The sequence below is a fragment of the Littorina saxatilis genome, linkage group LG9, assembly GCF_037325665.1.
Source record: "Littorina saxatilis isolate snail1 linkage group LG9, US_GU_Lsax_2.0, whole genome shotgun sequence".
NCBI lineage: Eukaryota > Metazoa > Mollusca > Gastropoda > Littorinimorpha > Littorinidae > Littorina > Littorina saxatilis.
Window position 1 is genome coordinate 56,104,317 of NC_090253.1, and position 18,944 is coordinate 56,123,260.

General features: G+C 38.8%; 1 protein-coding gene across 1 annotated transcript in view; it reads right to left on the reverse strand.

Annotated features, from left to right (window-relative positions):
* Window positions 1-18,430, reverse strand: part of LOC138977477 (uncharacterized) — a 75,535-nt gene extending 57,105 nt beyond the window's left edge. Inside the window, exons 1-2 of the mRNA XM_070350337.1 lie at window positions 18,265-18,430; window positions 5,379-5,516 (exon numbers count right to left, since the gene is read on the reverse strand). Of these exons, the coding sequence (XP_070206438.1) occupies window positions 5,379-5,516; window positions 18,265-18,337 (211 nt within the window). The 5' untranslated portion in view covers window positions 18,338-18,430. The remainder of the gene's footprint in view (window positions 1-5,378; window positions 5,517-18,264) is intronic.
* Window positions 18,431-18,944: the final 514 nt, after the last annotated feature.

Here is an 18,944-nt window from a genome sequence, read left to right on the forward strand (position 1 = left end):
TGTCACTACCTTTACAGGCATACATTCTTTAGCTATCATCATTAACTTATCGGAAAACATTTCAGCGGCGTCATCAATGGATTCTAAATCGACTATATTATTCCAATCTACACTTTCCATATCTTGCAACAACCTGTCAACATCGATTTTGGAATAATTATATAGTGTTCGTTTGAATGAACCACCCGACGGTAAGTCATAATTCAAATATACAAAAGGACACGAGTGGTCACTGCATACAGGTGGTAGAACACCAACTCTTTTTACCAAGTTAGGACACGGAGTTAATACCAGATCAATTATAATTGACGAGGTATCGGTTATTCGAGTGGGTTCTGATATCAACTGAGATAAACTGTTTGTGTTCATTAATTCCCGCAGATGAAACGGGGGGTTAACAGTACAATCAGCGTTGAGATCACCAAAGATAATAAACTTATGTGGGGTATTCATGGCAAGTTGAACGGAATCGTTGATAAGAAGCCAATGGTCGACGGTTGCACTCGGTGGTCTATAAAACACACCAACGAGAAGAGTATCTTGACCCAACTTAGTCTCAATCCAGATCGCTTCCAAATCAGGTATACACAAGTCGATCCTCGGTTTGCAAATCAGATTACTATTTACATAAACGGCTACGCCGCCGTGGGAATCCCCGGGCCTATCACGTCTAACTGGAGGGTGGTAACCTTTTAAGCAGATGCAGTCTTGGTCAACTTTGTCCGACAGCCAGGTCTCAGATACAGTTATTATATCAAACTTCCCCAATTCGGCCTCAAGGAACGGTGTCTTATATTGAAGACTGCGAGTGTTTACATGAACAATAGAGATCCCATTCCCTCGGGTTGTGCTTGGTCCAGGATTAGGATGGATATCACCACACATAAACAACAATAAGCAAATTGCAATAGATATGGTTTGAGATGTAAAATTCACAGAATCAGCACAAAAAATGAGTGAGGTGGCATATTTCCACATCGAACCAGCAAAGTTCACAGCAATGTCGTAACAACATATTGGGTCGTTACGAGTAAGCTTCCGGGCAGGAAATAAAAAAAAAACAACGCAAGAGACAAGCCAGCACTACCACGAACGAGAATAATCATAAGCGACTGGATATTTCCCTTGTTAAGAAAAGATAGTTTATACACAGATAGCGCTGACGCAACAGGGAGATAACTTCCCACACTGGCTCTGTATTGAGACAGACTACACCCACCCATCTAGGTCACAGCTCGTTGCAGAAAATCAAACAAGGCAGAGCCAAGGGTGTGAGACAATCTCCCCGACACGTGCGCCCCATCCTTTTGCATCAGGCATGAAGTCATTGTGGACAACAACAAACAATAACAAGCAAACAAACCAACAAACAGACACACAATCAACAACGTCGACAGTTAAAGTCAACAATCAAAAACAATCGAAAACAAAATATTTAGACACGCAGTCTCGCGTGTTAATGTAAAATATAGGGTAAACTAAGGTATCAATCAAAAGTAACTATTTCAAAAATAACTAAAAAAAATAACTAAAACAACCAGAGATAATAGAAGAGAAAGTACTGCCACTTGCTCTCTTGAACAACATTTAGTGTTCACATGCAAAACAAAGGGTAAAATGCTGACCGCATTAAATTATGTCGTTTGGCCTGTGGTCTTTTAATACGTGCACAAACTAGGGCAGGCGTGGCACACCTGATGAGACACGCAGACCAGCTTAAAAGACACGTGAAAATACGTGAACAGTCCTCGTGCGAAAACGTGCACAAATAGCTGGTGGCAAAAGCAAACGAGGCGCCGAGTGAGCAAAGGCAAAGTTGTTTGACACAACGGGTGCAACGGATACATGGTTCATAGGTACATGATTTTATCATCATTTTGTTTTTATCAAACATTTAGGTGTTAATGCTGCTATTTTAAATTAAAGCCATGCTTTTTTTGTTTAAACTGTGGCGTCATTTTCTGGTTTTGTTTTTGTATCCGGGGTTGTAAGAATTTACATGACAAATACAGGCATGTGATCATGCAGCCGAGTTGCAATAAGAAAGGCAACACAGATTCAGGCAGTTCGAGTTCATCATTAAAATTGTCTACTGTTGGTCTTTGGCATGGTGCGTGTCAAGACCTCACAGTCATGCTGGGAAGAAACCCTAGGTAGCGGAAGGTTACTGCTGTTCTCCCCTCACACTCTCTGTAACTCTCACGGTCCCTCTTTCCCCCCCCCCCTCTCTCTTATTCTATAACAAATTTAGAGTACAAAATCTCTCTTCCCCCCTATCTCGATTTCTCTCCCTTTCCCTCCTCTCTCTGTTTCCCTCTTTCCTCTAAAAATAAATTTAGAATACGATTTTCTCTCTCTCTCTCTCTCTCTCTCTCTCTCTCTCTCTCTCTCTCTCTCTCTCTCTCTCTCTCTCTCCCCTCTCTCTCTCTCTCTCTCTCTCTCTCTCTCTCTCTCTCTCTATCTCTCTCTCTCTCTCTCTCTCTCCCATAATTTATTGATAGTGATACTAATAGTATTCCTTCTCCCCTCACGCTCTCTGTATCTCTCACGGTCCCTCTTTCTCCCCCCCCCCCCCCCCGTCCTCCTACCTCTCTCTCTTATCTTATAATACATTTCTCTCCTCTAGCTCTATCCATAAATTTAGAATACGATATTATCTCTCTGTGCCTCTCTCTCTTACTGTCGTTGCGCGCGCACGCTTATTATGAGATAAGGGAGGTAGAGGTGGGGGGGGGGGGGATAGGGAACGTGAGCTAGAGACGGAAAAAGTGAGGAGAGAATACTATAAATATATATAGCTATTCTGATGAACACGTGGGGGAATTCGGGGGCTGGGATTGGATGGGCTCTTCCGATTATCAAAGCATAATGCTACGGAAGTCGACCATTTTTCTCAATATCCAAAAGCATATGGAGAAAAATGGCCGACGCATGGTTCCGGTTTACCCATCTGTACCACGGCGATGTTTCTATCGACAACAGCATACACTGACAACTTAAAAAGCTGTTTTAACAACTGTGTTGTGAAGTCGAATGCACTTGGAGTCAGTTTTTCTTCCAAAGTCAGAAAGCATGTGCTGATTGTTCTCTTTGCCTGCGCGCGTATAGTATGTTGGTTATGTTTGGTCATAGTATGTTTGTTTATGTTTGGTAGTTATCTTTGCCTGTGCGTGTATTGTATGTTTGGTCGTTTTCTTTGCCTGTGCATGTATAGTTTGTTGGTTATGTTTGGTCGGTTTCTTTGCCTGTGCGTGTATAGTATGCTTGGTCGATGTATGTATTGTAAAGCGCTAAGAGTAGACATTTTTCTAGAATAGCGCTATAAAAGTTTGCATTATTATTATTATTATTAAAGCGTGTATCGGTGTGCATGTCTGCGCGAACATGATGCGCGTAAGAAGTTTAGATCAACGCATCGACGCAAAAACTGTCATTTTGTAAGTTTGGAACAACAAATCAAGGTCATAACAGCTATATAATCGCTTTTGTGTTTTCAGTGTAGCAATAGGATCCGATATTTAGACTCGAACAAGTATAATGCGACTCGTCTTCGACTCGTCGGCATTATACTTGTCTCGTCTAAATATCGGACCCTATTGCTACGCTGAAAACACAATAGCTGTTAATATTATGTAATAGAGAGAGAGAGAGAGAGAGAGAGAGAGAGAGAGAGAGAGAGAGAGATAAAAGAAAGAGAGGGAGAGAGAGAGAGAGAGAGAGAGAGAGAGAGAGAGAGAGAGAGAGAGAGAGAGAGAAAGAGAAAATATGCAAAGCGCTTAGAGAACGTCAAGCGCTATATAAATCTCCCATAAAAATAAATAAAGGAGTGAGAGAATACTATAAATATATTATGGAAAAGAGAGGGAGAGAGAGAGAGAGAGAGAGAGAGAGAGAGAGAGAGAGAGAGAGACACTGACACTGACACAGTTTAATTGAATATGGGCCTACAGCCCCTTTCAATGGGGGGGGGGGGGGGGTGGTGGTACACATAAATCACAGGAAAAAAATAGAAAACATGATATTTAAACGTATGCAACATACACAGTGGTTTGTTCCAAGCTTTCCTCTGTCAATAATCTTGCACATCGATGCTGCCTAATATACATATCAGCCGAGAGAGATAGAGAGAGAGGGAGAGGGAGAGAGAGAGAGAGAGAGAGAGAGAGAGAGAGAGAGAGAGAGAGAGAGAGAGAGAGAGAGAGAGAGAGAGAGAGAGAGAGAGAGAGATGTCCAATAAAGTTTGTTATTAGGCCTGTATAATGTTTACTATTCACTTCACTATTGGTCATTTTTTGTAAAAGATTGTTTCTACTCAGTTATTTACTGCCAATGATGCTTGAGACACAAGAGAACGATTGCTGTTATTTTTAAACCTGCAGTGAGAACTTTTAGGCTGTGTGTAAAAAGTTGGTTCTGTACGTATATTTCATACGTTGAGTACCTTTGAAATTCAAACCACTACTACTACTACTGTCTATGGATGTCTGAATTGAATGTTCTGTCCCGATATACAGGTCGAAATAATATGGCCACCAACATCTCTATTTCTGTGTAATAAAACCTTGGAACCGCAGGCGACGTTAAGTACCGCTATGTCTGTACGGAAAGCACTAAGTACCGCTATGTCCGTACAGAAAGCACTAAGTACCGTTGGTCAAAACACCCGACTACTCCCAATTAGGGCTATGTTTCTACTCAGTTATTTGCTGTCAATGATGCTTGAGATACAAGAGAACGATTGCTGTTATTTTTAAATCTGCAGTGAGAACTTTTAGGTTGTGTGTAAAAAGTTGGTTCTGTACATATATTTCATACGTTAAGTACCTTTGAAATTCAAACCGCTACTACTTGACAAAATGATGAGCCTTATTTACGAAAATAAAGGACCGTAGTTCAAACTAACATGCCTACATATAAACAGCATAAACAACACACAAAAGTATTATGTACATGGGTTTTAACATCGCAGGTGCGCGGTACCTAGTGCAGCCAAGGTCTATGCACGGTACCTAAGGCCCTCTCATACGGACATGCCGGTACTTAGCGTCAGCCTCGCACACACACTCACAAACACACACACACACACACACACACACACACACACACACACACACACACAAACACACACAGTCAAACACACACACACACACACAAACACACACAGTCAAACACACACACTCATACACACACAAACACACACATCTACACACACACACACACACACACACACACACACACACACACACACACACACAAACACACACACTCAAAAACACACATACTCAAATACAAACACTCAAACACACACATCTACATACACACACACACACACACACACACACAAACACACACACACACACACACTGTGTAGTACTTACCTCCCCAAGTATATTTGACCTGGTATATGCTGCAGAAGAAGTTCTCTACCTCTCGGCATTCTGTGGCGTCATGGTTACCAGACTCACAGCCGGGGTCTGCCGGCGTGCATTGCACACACATCAGGGCTTCCACCGACGCTGAAACAGCCACAGTAATAGCGACAAGAAATTCAGTTGATCCCAGGATCAACACGAGCCGAAACATTGACAATATCAAAGAAACAGGGAGTTCTACACCCGTTGGTACAGGTAAACAAAATAATAGTGTTGATGTGTCCTGTTAAATTGTCTTTTCGGCGTTTGTACATAAATGGGAGATAACAACTATCGCAATATCAAAAAAGAAGATTGTTGTGAAAGTAATGCAATAATGAATAAGAGCTCAATAATTAATAAGACCTATTGGCTTTACAGAAAGGAAGAAGGCTACTCTACCTTTATGGAAGTGATGCAATAATACTGGTATTGGTGACAAAAATATGTTTTCCACCAAGAAACCGATCGATCAACCAAGGAACCAAAAGACAGAGCGACGGATAGACGTTGCAACAGGTAGGAATGGTATTGTTTTTGGTCTGAATGAGCGTGATACAGTGGCATGTCACAGTGTAGAAGGGAAAGTAGTAAAAGTAGTTATAAATAGAAATGAATGAAATCAAAGTGTATGATGCAAATAACTTTATTTAAAATTATCACTGAGTCACAAAATAATAAAGCAAGAAAAAATACAGTGTTAGTGAAACTGTTGTAAATGGCAAAATGCTGTTGCCATGAATACACATTTGAATGCTAGTAATGTAGCACCAATATATGACATTGCCTGTTGTAAATGGCAAAATGGTTTATGAAAGAGATTTACAGTTTCACTCCAACAAAAAATGTAAGCTTACTTCGTAGCTTTCGGTAGGTGTTGCCATAAATACCCCAAGACACTGGCATACAAATAATATAGCATCAATATAGGACATTGTATTGATATTACCTACAATGATATCTGTCGTCAAGGTTAACAAATGCTGACTAGATGTAACAAAATAGATACAATATTATAATACTAAAGTGAGTGCTTAGTCATGCAGAGTGGCGTTTGCATAGAATTGTGGTAAAAAATGTGATCATCGACACTGGAAAACACGTGCACTCAAGTTAACCTCTGCTTTGACCTGTGGCTGTGTGCCAAGAAAAAGAGCAGAGACACACACAGACCGTAGACCAGATTAATAGGTGCTTGATTTTGGTATTTTGATTTTACATAACATTAAACCTTTCTTGGGGTTCATGGTCATGGCAACAGCCATAATAATGTTATATCATGTATAATATTACATTTCAGCATATGTGAATTACATGTCATCATAACAAACTGCCATACATTTTTATTCCTCATCATTCTGATTGATCACAACCAAACCTACTATCAGTGGACACATCCAAATGCAAGCGCCTGTTCTTGACAACTTGCTACAGTGACTGATCTAAAAATATAGGCCCTTTGCCGCCACGGACACTGTTTGGCCTGTAGGTAAAATGTACAATGTATTTTTTGATTTGTGCACAAAAGCTTTTTTTCTTTTTCTTTAACATAACAATGTTTAATGTCACTGTATGTTTGAAAGACCATAGTCACATTTGTAAAACAAATGTTAAATTAAAGAATAAATAACATTTTGGTTCATGATTTTTTCCTACACCTGTGCTAAAAATAAGAAATAAAAATGTCGGGTATATAAGTCACTCAAATACTCCTAAGTACGAATGGTTAGAGTTTGTTGCGGTTGACCCTGCACAGTTCGACCTATGATGTTTTTGTTGAACAATTTTGCACAACAGACTCTCTTCGGTGTCCGAACCCCCCCCCCCCCCCCCCCCCCCCCCCCCGTGTACACTACATTGGGTGTGCACGTTAAAGATCCCACGATTGACAAAAGGGTCTTTCCTGGCAAAATTGCTTAGGCACAGTCAATAATTGTCTACCTATACCCGTGTGACTTGGAATAATAGGCCGCGAAAGGTAAATATGCGCCGAAATGGCTGCAATCTACTGGCCGTATAAAATTTCATCTCACACGGCATCACTGCAGAGCGCCTAGAACTGTACCCACGGGATATGCGCGATATAAGCTTGATTGATTGATTGATTGAAACACGGATATGTAAGCCACTGAAACAGACACAATGATTTGGATATGTAAACTTGTGAAATGAGTGTTTAATGAGATACTGAAACTTTCACAACTACGAGTCAGTGAGACATTGCACATACATCAGGGCACCCATCGACGCTGAAACACGGATATGTAAACCACTGGAACAGAAACAATGAAAGGCATATGTAAACCACTGGAACAGACACAATGAAAGGGATATGTAAACGTGTGAATAGTCACAGCAACATGAATGTGGTTGTTCCTGACACGAAAGTGGTTGTTCCTGACACTGGAATGGTTGTTCCTGACACGAAAGTGGTTGTTCCTGACACGAAAGTGGTTGTTCCTGACACGAAAAGTGGTTGCTCCTGACACGAAAGTGGTTTCTCCTGACACTCGAATGGTTGTTCCTGACACGAAAGTGGTTGTTCCTGACACGAAAGTGGTTGTTCCTGACACGAAAGTGGTTGTTCCTGACACGAAAGTGGTTGTTCCTGACACTGGAATGGTTGTTCCTGACACGAAAGTGGTTGCTCCTGACACGAAAGTGGTTGCTCCTGACACTGGAATGGTTGTTCTTAGTGTTATAAGGAGACGAAAGCGTCACCCTGCACATCAGGCTCTGCTTTTCTCGGACGTTGAAGAGCGCGAGCTATTTATAGCTCGACGTTTCTTCTACATCGCTGACACACGTGAATTGTAGAGTTATTTTTGTGATAGGGTCTGGCTGCTACTGTCTCCTGAAATGTTCGGGGAATCTGTGCGTACCCATAACAATTTTAAAAGGGCTAAGAAATTAGCATTGAAATTCTCAATCCTGTTTGACTGGGCTTTGCCTCCAAAGGTGATTGTTCTGTTCGGGCACTCGGTTACACTAATACTGGAATGGTTGTTTCTTATAATTGAAAGGTTGTTCCTAACACCGGAAGGGCTGTTCCTAACACTTTTACGGTTGTTCTAAACTCTAAAATAGTTGTTTCTAACACTAGAATGATTGTTACTAACACTAGAAAGGTTGTTTCTAACACTAGAATGATTGTTACTAACACTAGAATGGTTGTTACTAACACTAGAATGGTTGTTACTAACACTAGAATGGTTGTTTCTAACACTAGAATGGTTGTTACTAACACTAGAATGGTTGTTTCTAACACTAGAATGATTGTTACTAACACTAGAATGATTGTTTCTAACACTAAAATGGTTGTTTCTAACACTAGAATGGTTGTTTCTAACACTAGAATGATTGTTACTAACACTAGAATGGTTGTTACTAACACTAGAATGGTTGTTTCTAACACTAGAATGATTGTTACTAACACTAGAATGGTTGTTTCTAACACTAGAATGATTGTTACTAACACTAGAATGGTTGTTTCTAACACTAGAATGATTGGTACTAACACTAGAATGATTGTTACTAACACTAGAATGGTTGTTTCTAACACTAGAATGGTTGTTTCTAACACTCGAATGGTTGTTTCTAACACTAGAAAGAATGGTTGTTACTTACACAAGAATGGTCAAGTTGTTACTAACACTAGAATGGTTGTTTCTAACACTAGAATGCGCCAATTTAAAGTCTTAGGTTTGACCCGGCCGGGGTTCGAACCCACGACCTCCCGACGAAGAGACAGGTGTCGTCACTGTGTTCTTAATTCTGATGAGCACGTGCGTCATCGCTCAACAGCTGAGTTGCAGACGAGAGGTAATCTTATCTGTTACAACAGTGTGTCTGTCTGGCTGAATGTCAGGTTAATTTGTTTTATCAGTCGCTGTCCTTGTCTGTGTCACACCGGGCAGGTGTTGATCTACGTGCTCATCTCAGATATCGACAAGTGGATGAGGCAAAAAAAAAGAAGAAGTGAGGTATCGGCTTTATGGTTAAAAAAATAAAAGAACAAGTCGCGTAAGGCGAAAATACAACATTTAGTCAAGTAGCTGTCGAACTCACAGAATGAAACTGAACGCAATGCAACGCAGCAAGACCGTATACTCGTTGCATCGTCAGTCCACCGCTCACGGCAAAGCCGGTGAAATTGACAAGAAGAGCGGGGTAGTAGTTGCGCTAAGAAGGATAGCACGCTTTTCTGTACCTCTCTTCGTTTTAACTTTCTGAGCGTGTTTGTAATCCAAACATATCATATCTATATGTTTTTGGAATCAGGAACCGACAAGGAATAAGATGAAAGTGTTTTTAAATTGATTTGGAAAATTTAATTTTGATAATAATTTTTATATTTTTAATTTTCAGAGCTTGTTTGTAATCCAAATATAACATATTTATATGTTTTTGGAATCAGAAAATGATGGAGAATATATAAGATGAACGTAAATTTGGATCGTTTTATAAAAAAGATTTTCTTTTTACAATTTTCAGATTTTTAATAATTTTTAAACCACCAAGCTGAAATGCAATACCGAAGTCCGGGCTTCGTCGAAGATTACGTGACCAAAATTTAAACCAATTTGGTTGAAAAATGAGAGCGTGACAGTGCCGCCTCAACTTTCACGAAAAGCCGGATATGACGTCATCAAAGACATTTATCAAAAAAATGAAAAAAACGTATGGAGATACCATACCAATTAAGGAACTCTCATGTCAAATTTCATAAAGATCGGTCCAGTAGTTTAGTCTGAATCGCTCTACACACACACACACACACTCACACACACACACACACACACACACACACACACACACACACACACACACACACACACACACACACCACGACCCTCGTCTCGATTCCCCCCTCTACGTTAAAACTTGACTAAATGTAAAACAAGTCGGGTAAGGCGAAAATACAACATTTAGTCAAGTAGCTGTCGAACTCACAGAATGAAACTGAACGCAATGCAACGCAGCAAGACCGTATACTCGTAGCATCGTCAGTCCACCGCGCACGGCAAAGGCTGTGACATTGACAAGAAGAGCGGGGTAGTACTTGCGCTGAGAAGGTTAAGCACGCTTTTCTGTACCTCTCTTCGTTTTAACTTTCTGAGCGTGTTTTTAATCCAAACATATCATATCTATATGTTTTTGGAATCAGAAACCGACAAGGAATAAGATGCAGGTGTGTTTAAATTGATTTGGACAATTTAATTTTGATAATAATTTTTATATTTTTAATTTTCAGAGCTTGTTTGTAATCCAAATATAACATAAGTATATGTTTTTGGAATCAGAAAATGATAAAGAATAAGTTGAACGTAAATTTGGATCGTTTTATAAAAAAAATATTTTTTTTACAATTTTCAGATTTTTAATGACCAAACTCACTTATTAGTTTTTAAGCCACCAAGCTGAAATGCAATACCAAACCCCGGCCTTCGTCGAAGATTACTTGAGCAACATTTCAACCAATTTGGTTGAAACATGAGAGCGTGACAGTGCCGCCTCAACTTTCACGAAAAGCCGGATATGACGTCATCAAAGACATTTATTGAAAAAATGAAAAAAAAAGTATGGGGATTTCATACCCAGGAACTCTCATGTCAAATTTCATAAAGATCGGTCCAGTAGTTTATTCTGAATCGCTCTTTGATATCCGTTTTCCCCTCTAACTTTAATGGCTAATAATTCAATACCGAGTATGAAGGCCAAAGGAGAAAAACAGCATCCCTGTTTAATCCCGCCTTCTATCCTAATTTCTTCGCTAAGCCACCCACCGTATCCAATGCAGCTCCAGCTTTCTACCCATCTGACAAATTCGTTGCCAAACCCAAACTTGGAAAACACACATTCGTCATGTACTCTTGCGATATCGAATCAAAAGCTTTCTTAAAATCAACAGCAAGCATGGCTCCAGGTATATCATTTTGTTGAGTACTGTATACCACGTCGTCAACCATTCTCAGTAGGGACGCTATGTCCCGCCCCTTTAAAAAAGCAACCTGGTCAGGCTGTATGATGCTGTCAACTACACTTTGCATTCTTAACGCTATACATTTAGCCAACACTTTATAGTCAGCATTTGTTAACGTGATTGGCCTCCAGTTATTCAAATTTTCTTTTGGGAGTTCTTTTCCTTTGTGCATTAAGGTTATTACTCCTGCGGATTGAGAATATGATAGGTTCCCTTTCTCAAATGCATAATTATACGAATTCACAAAAACATATTTCAATTTCACCCAAAAACATTTATAAAATTCCACCGTTAATCCATCTAATCCTGGTGCCGAGCCGTTATTTAATGTCATCAGGGCTCTACCCGCTTCTTCTACTGTAATTAGTCCTTCACAAATATCTCTTTCTAAATCATTTAATTGAGGTACTTCATCTCCCTCAATAAACGTATCAACTCTTCCAAAAGGACCTTCTTTCGGAACTTTTTTCTTATAACATTTAAAAAAAATGCTCTCTCTGAGCTTTCAAAATGCGTTTTTGGTCCGTTAGTAGATTTCCGTCTTCTGTGGTCAAAACTTCGTATTTTTTCCCCTTCTGCAATCCATTTTATTCGTGATCTAATCATGGCACTTTTTGTTCTAATCTGTTCATGTATTTCTAACTGTAAACGAACCTTGTGTCGTCTTTCCTGCAATAATTCATTCAAAGGTTCATGACTTAGGTTCAAATCACAATCGTTTAATTCTGTATAAAAACTTAGTTTATCATTATATTTAGTCAAGTTTTGACTAAATATTTTAACATCGAGGGGTAATCGAAACGAGGGTCGTGGTGTATGTGCGTGTGTCTGTGTGTGTGTGTGTGTGTGTGTGTGTGTGTGTGTAGAGCGATTCAGACTAAACTACTAGACCGATCTTTATGAAATTTGACATGAGAGTTCCTGGGTATGAAATCCCCGAACGTTTTTTTCATTTTTTTGATAAATGTCTTTGATGACGTCATATCCGGCTTTTCGTGAAAGTTGAGGCGGCACTGTCACGCCCTCATTTTTCAACCAAATTGGTTGAAATTTTGGCCAAGCAATCTTCGACGAAGGCCGGACTTCGGTATTGCATTTCAGCTTGGTGGCTTAAAAATTAATTAATGACTTTGGTCATTAAACATCTGAAAATTGTAAAAAAAAAATAAAAATGTATAAAACGATCCAAATTTACGTTTATCTTATTTTCCATCATTTGCTGATTCCAAAAACATATAAATATGTTATATTTGGATTAAAAACAAGCTCTGAAAATTAAATATATAAAAATTATTATCAAAATCAAATTGTCCAAATCAATTTAAAACTACTTTCATCTTATTCCTTGTCGGTTCCTGATTCCAAAAACATATAGATATGATATGTTTGGATTAAAAACACGCTCAGAAAGTTAAAACAAAGAGAGGTACAGAAAAGCGTGCTATCCTTCCTAGCGCAACTACTACCCCGCTCTTCTTGTCAATTTCACTGCCTTTGCCATGAGCGGTGGACTGACGATGCTACAAGTATACGGTCTTGCTGAAAAATGGCATTGCGTTCAGTTTCATTCTGTGAGTTCGACAGCTACTTGACTAAATATTGTATTTTCGCCTTACGCGACTTGTTTTTTCTTTTTATTGCTTTACTTTTACTATATCCTATACTCTCATCTCGTATTTGTCTCTTCAGCAATTCCCATTTTAACTGGACATCCGTTTGTTCTTGCTCACGCATAAACTCTTCTATAGCCGAATTCATAAATTGTACATATTGCAGATAATGTAATAACTCATTATTAAACTTCCAAAATCCAGGACCTCTGGCAAACTCTGAGCACTGTATTACTGTATATACGCATCTGTGATCGGAGTATGAAACCGAAAATATATTACATTCTTGACAATTGTTTACAATTCCCTCACTTATAAAAATATAATCAATTCTTCCCGCCACCCAGTCAGAGTTCCTTGACCAGGAAAACTCTTTTCCTTCTGCATTAGATAACCTTAAAGCATCATTTAATATACAGGAATGTATAAACGTTTTAAACACTGAAACTTCTTTCTGTGCATGTGCTGCACCACTTACAATATCCAATTCATTATTTACTACACTGTTAAAATCTCCACAAACCATAACTTTCTCAACGAGCGACCCAGTCACTTCTCTTTGTAACTCGTTAAAAAACATCTATTTTCTCAACTACTGGGTTTGGTGCATATACATTATTGATCGAGATATCACCACTGTCCGTTTTAACCGTCACAGCCAGCACTCTCTGTTTACATTTAGTCAAGTTTTGACTAAATGTTTTAACATTGAGGGGGAATCGAAACGAGGGTCGTGGTGTATATGTGTGTGTGTGTAGAGCGATTCAGACCAAACTACTGGACCGATCTTCATGAACTTTTCCATGAGAGTTTCTGGGATTGATATCCCCGAACGTGTTTTTCTTTTTTTTATATAAATGTCTTTGATGACGTCATATCTGGCTTTTCGTGAAAGTTGAGGCGGCACTGTCACGCTCTCATTTTTCAACCAAATTGGTTGAAATTTTGGTCAAGTAATCTTCGACGAAGCTCGGACTTCGTTTTTATATTTAGTCAAGTTTTGACTAAATATTTTAACATCGAGGGGGAATCGAAACGAGGGTATGGTGTATGTGCGTGTGTCTGTGTGTGTGTGTGTGTGTCTGTGTGTGTGTGTAGAGCGATTCAGACTAAACTACTGGACCGATCTTTATGAAATTTGACATGAGAGTTCCTGGGTATGAAATCCCCGAACGTTTTTTTCATTTTTTTGATAAATGTCTTTGATGACGTCATAAAAATCTGAAAATTGTAAAAAAAAACAACATTTTTTTATAAAAAGATTCAAATTTAAGTTCATCTTATTCTCCATCATTTTCTGATTCCAAAAACATATAAATATGTTATATTTGGATTAAAAACAAGCTCTGAAAATTTAAAAAAAAAATTATTATCAAAATTAAATTGTCGATATCAATTTAAAAACACTTTCATCGTATTTCTTGTCGGTTCCTGATTCCAAAAACATATAGATATGATATGTTTGGATTAAAAACACGCTCAGAAAGTTAAAACGAAGAGAGGTACAGAAAAGCGTGCTATCCTTTTCAGCGCAAGTACTACCCCGCTCGTCTTGTCAATTTCACTGCCTTTGCCATGAGCGGTGAACTGACGATGCTACGGTCTTCCTGAAAAATGGCATTGCGTTCAGTTTCATTCTGTGAGTTCGACAGCTACTTGACTAAACGTTGTATTTTCGCCTTACGCGACTTGTTTTATTAATAGGAACAACTGAATACGGAAGTCCTTTTCTCACCAAAATCACTTGTCCTAGGCTATGGTTTGTTCCTTCTGAAAAAAAGATTTCTCCACCCCACTCTAATTTCCACGTGGAACTAACATCTTGTGAAATATAGGTCTCCTGTAAACATATAATGTCAAACTTTTTCTCTTCAAATAAATTAAAAAAAACTCAAACTTCTTTTTGTTTTATACAAATGAAATAACAAAAAGCTGTTTAACAGCTGTGTTGTCAAATCGAGGTTATTTTCCAAAGTCAGTGTGGCTCCTGCGCAAAACTAATGCGCATAAGAAACGGCGTTTGCTATCAAAACATGAGATCAACGCATCGACGCAAAAACTGTCATTTTGTAAGTTTGGAACAACAAATCAAGGTTAGAACAGCTATATAATCGCTATTGTGTTTTCAGCGTAGCAATAGGGTCCAATATTTAGACTCGAACAAGTATAATGCAACTTGTCTTCGACTCGTCGGCATTATACTTGTCTCGTCTAAAACCCAATAGCTGTTAATGTTTTTGGAATCAGGAACCGACAAGGAAGAAGATAAAAGTGTTTTAAAATTGATTTCGAGAGTTTAATTTTGATCATAATTTTTATATTTTTAATTTTCAGAGCTTGTTTTTAATCCAAATATAACATATTTATATGTTTTTGGAATCAGAAAATGATGGAAAATAAGATGAACGTAAATTTGAATCGTTTTATAAAAAAACATATTTTTTTTACAATTTTCAGATTTTTAATGACCAAAGTCATTAATTAATTTTGAAGCCACCAAGCTGAAATGCAATACCGAAGTACGGGCTTCATCGAAAATTACTTGACCAAAATTTCAACCAATTTGGTTGAAAAATGAGAGCGTGACAGTGCCGCCTCAACTTTCACGAAAGGCCGGATATGACGTCATCAAAGACATTTATCCAAAAAAAGAAAAACACGTTCGGGGATTTCATACCCAGGAACTCTCATGTCAAATTTCATAAAGATCGGTCCAGTAGTTTGGTCTGAATCGCTCTACACGCACACACACGCACGCACGCACACAACTACACACACACACACACACATACACCACGACCCTCGTTTCGATTCCCCCTCTATGTTAAAACATTTAGTCAAAACTTGACTAAATGTAAAAACAAGTCGCGTAAGGCGAAAATGCAACATTTAGTCAAGTAGCTGTCCAACTCACAGAATGAAACTGAACGCAATGCAATTTTTTCAGCAAGACCGTATACTCGTAGCATCGTCAGTCCACCGCTCATGGCAAAGGCAGTGAAATTGAGAAGAAGAGCGAGGCAGTAGTTGCGCTGAGAAGGATAGCACGCTTTTCTGTACCTCTCTTCGTTTTAACTTTCTGAGCGTGTTTATAATCCACACATATCATAACTATATGTTTTTGGAATCAGGAACCAACAAGGAATAAGATGAAATTGTTTTTAAATCGATTTCGGAAATTTGATTTTAATAATAATTTTTATAATTTTAATTTTCAGCGCTTGTTTTTCATCCAAATATAACATATTTATATGTTTTTGGAATCAGAAAATGATGACAAATAAGATGAACGTAAATTTGGATCGTTTTATAAAAAAAAAAATGTAATTACAATTTTCCGATTTTTAATGACCAAAGTCATTAATTAATTTTTAACGGTGTCACTAAAAGTCGAAAAGACGCGAAAAGACACGAAAAGACAGCAAATAGAAACAAAACGACGCACAAATACACGAAAACACATCTGTGACCCTTTCACCATTGACACTCACACAGTGCATTCACACCTTCTTGTAACAATCACCTCCTCACTTTTCTTTTCTTTATTTGGTGTTTAACGTCGTTTTCAACCATTCAAGGTTATATTGCGACGGGGAAAGGGGGGAGATGGGATAGAGCCACTTGTCAATTGTTTCTTGTTCACAAAAGCACCAATCAAAAATTTGCTCCAGGGGCTTGCAACGGAATTCGCTATCTCTTAAATGAGGCTTTTAGTGACACCCATTTTTAAGCCACCAAACGGAAATGCAATACCGATGTCCGGGCTTCGTCGAAGATTACTTGACCAAAATTTCAACCAATTTGGTTGAAAAATGAGAGCGTGACAGTGCCGCCTCAACTTTCACGAAAAGCCGGATATGACGTCATCAAAGACATTTATCGAAAAACGGAAAAAAATGTTCGGGGATTTCATACCCAGGAACTCTCATGTCAAATTTTATAAAGATCGGTCCAGTAGTTTACTCTAAATCGCTCTACACACACACGCACACACACGCACAGACACATATACACCACGACCCTCGTCTCGATTCCCCGGCCCTCTACGTTAAAACATTTAGTCAAAACTTGACTAAATGTAACAAGTCGCGTAAGGCGAAAATACAACATTTAGTCAAGTAGCTGTTGAACTCACAGAATGAAACTGAACGCAATGCAATTTTTCAGCAAGACCGTATACTCGATAATGAAACGATAACCACTTAGTAGTAACTTAGTGTAGTCTGCTTCCTTGAAATGTGGAAGGTAAAGTAATGTGGTCTTTCCTGGCTTTTTGACGAACGAACAACACACGCAACCGGTAAATAGAACAGAAAGAATGATCGATACAATCTGCGCTCATCTGCTTCGCTTCTGGTTCGCTTAGTCCTCATTAATGTTAGAAAAGTAATACGGCCTTACCTTACTTTAAAGTTCGCGAACAGAATACACAAAAGACGATAACTAAAGAGAGGATTTGGAGATGAAAAACTTAACTTCCGTGGAGTTTGCTTCCTCAAAATGTTGAAATAAAAGTAATGCGATCTTGCCCCACACAATGCACAACATATAATATTGAAAAGATGAGAGATGAAAATTACCTTTAAACATAATACACAACAAACATATCAAAAGAAGAAGATGAGAGCTGAAAACTTTGCTGTAGCTTGAGTCCTCGAAAAACAAAACCATTTTCTTCTTGCTTCACGTGAACGAACAACATGCACAACAGACAAACAATAATTAGAAGATGACATATGAAAATTACATAATATATTTAAGTGAACAAAAAACCAGACAAATGATAATGAGAAGATAAGAGATGGAAGCTTATCTACGGTGTATGTAGTTTACTCCCCCAAAATATGAAATGAAAGTAATATAGGCTTATATCGATCTCACTTAATCCGCGAAGGAGCAACGTTGTTTCGGCCTTTTCATGCAACAGACAACAGACAACAGACAACAGACACACAAAAGACACAGGAGATTCAGAAGATGAGAGAAATAAAAACTCAGCTTCGGCCGGGTGTAATTTGCTTCTTCAAAAGATGTGGTCGATGTGAATGCGTGATATATTGTGTAAAAAATTCCATCTCACACGGCATAAAAGCGCTTTGAACTTCGGATAAGGCGCTATATAAATAAAGAGAATTATTATTATTATTATAATAAAAGTAATGTGTCCTTGACAACATATATACAAAAGACACACGAAATCAGAATATGAGAGAGATAAAAACTCTCTTTGAAAGATGGAATAAAAGAAACGTATCCTTACCAACTTCGTAGAGAAGCAACGTCAAACTCAACAAGCAGATGATGTCAATGAACTGGAATCTCGTGTTCGCCATTTCAGCTGATGGATGATTGTTTCTTCTGCCCAGCTGTTACAGTGGCTGTGAATGGCTATCATGTGTCGAGACGAAACTCCTGTGTGATCATTGTCAAACCGCTTTTTATACTCTCTCGCACTGTAAGACTCCACCCTTTTAAAGTCCTTATTTTCTCAAGTTGTTTGGAGGTTGTGAACAGGGGGTGTCACTGTATTCATTCGTCAGAATATCAGCGCTGGGGAGAGAACGCGGACGGGCTAGAAAGTCCAAGGTGTGTAGTACTGGTAGTAGCCGGGAGTGGAATGGATTGTGGAGGTGGGGGACGGGGGGTGGGGGGGGGGGGGTGGGTAAGGTGGAGATATATTGGGAGGGTAGGGCAGGTAAAACCCATTGAGAAGTTTGGTGATCAGGATTATTGGTCAGTTTCAGTGTGGGTGTGGTGGAGATGGAGAGGAGGGGTGGAGAGAGAGAGAGACAATGACAATGACAATGACAATGACAATTCTTTATTTAACAAGGGTAGTAGATTAAGCAGTGGTCTGCTTTTTTACATCCAGCCCTCGCCCTAAAGAGGGACTAACTACAAAAATGAAATAAAAATACAAGATAAAAAATAGAACATAGA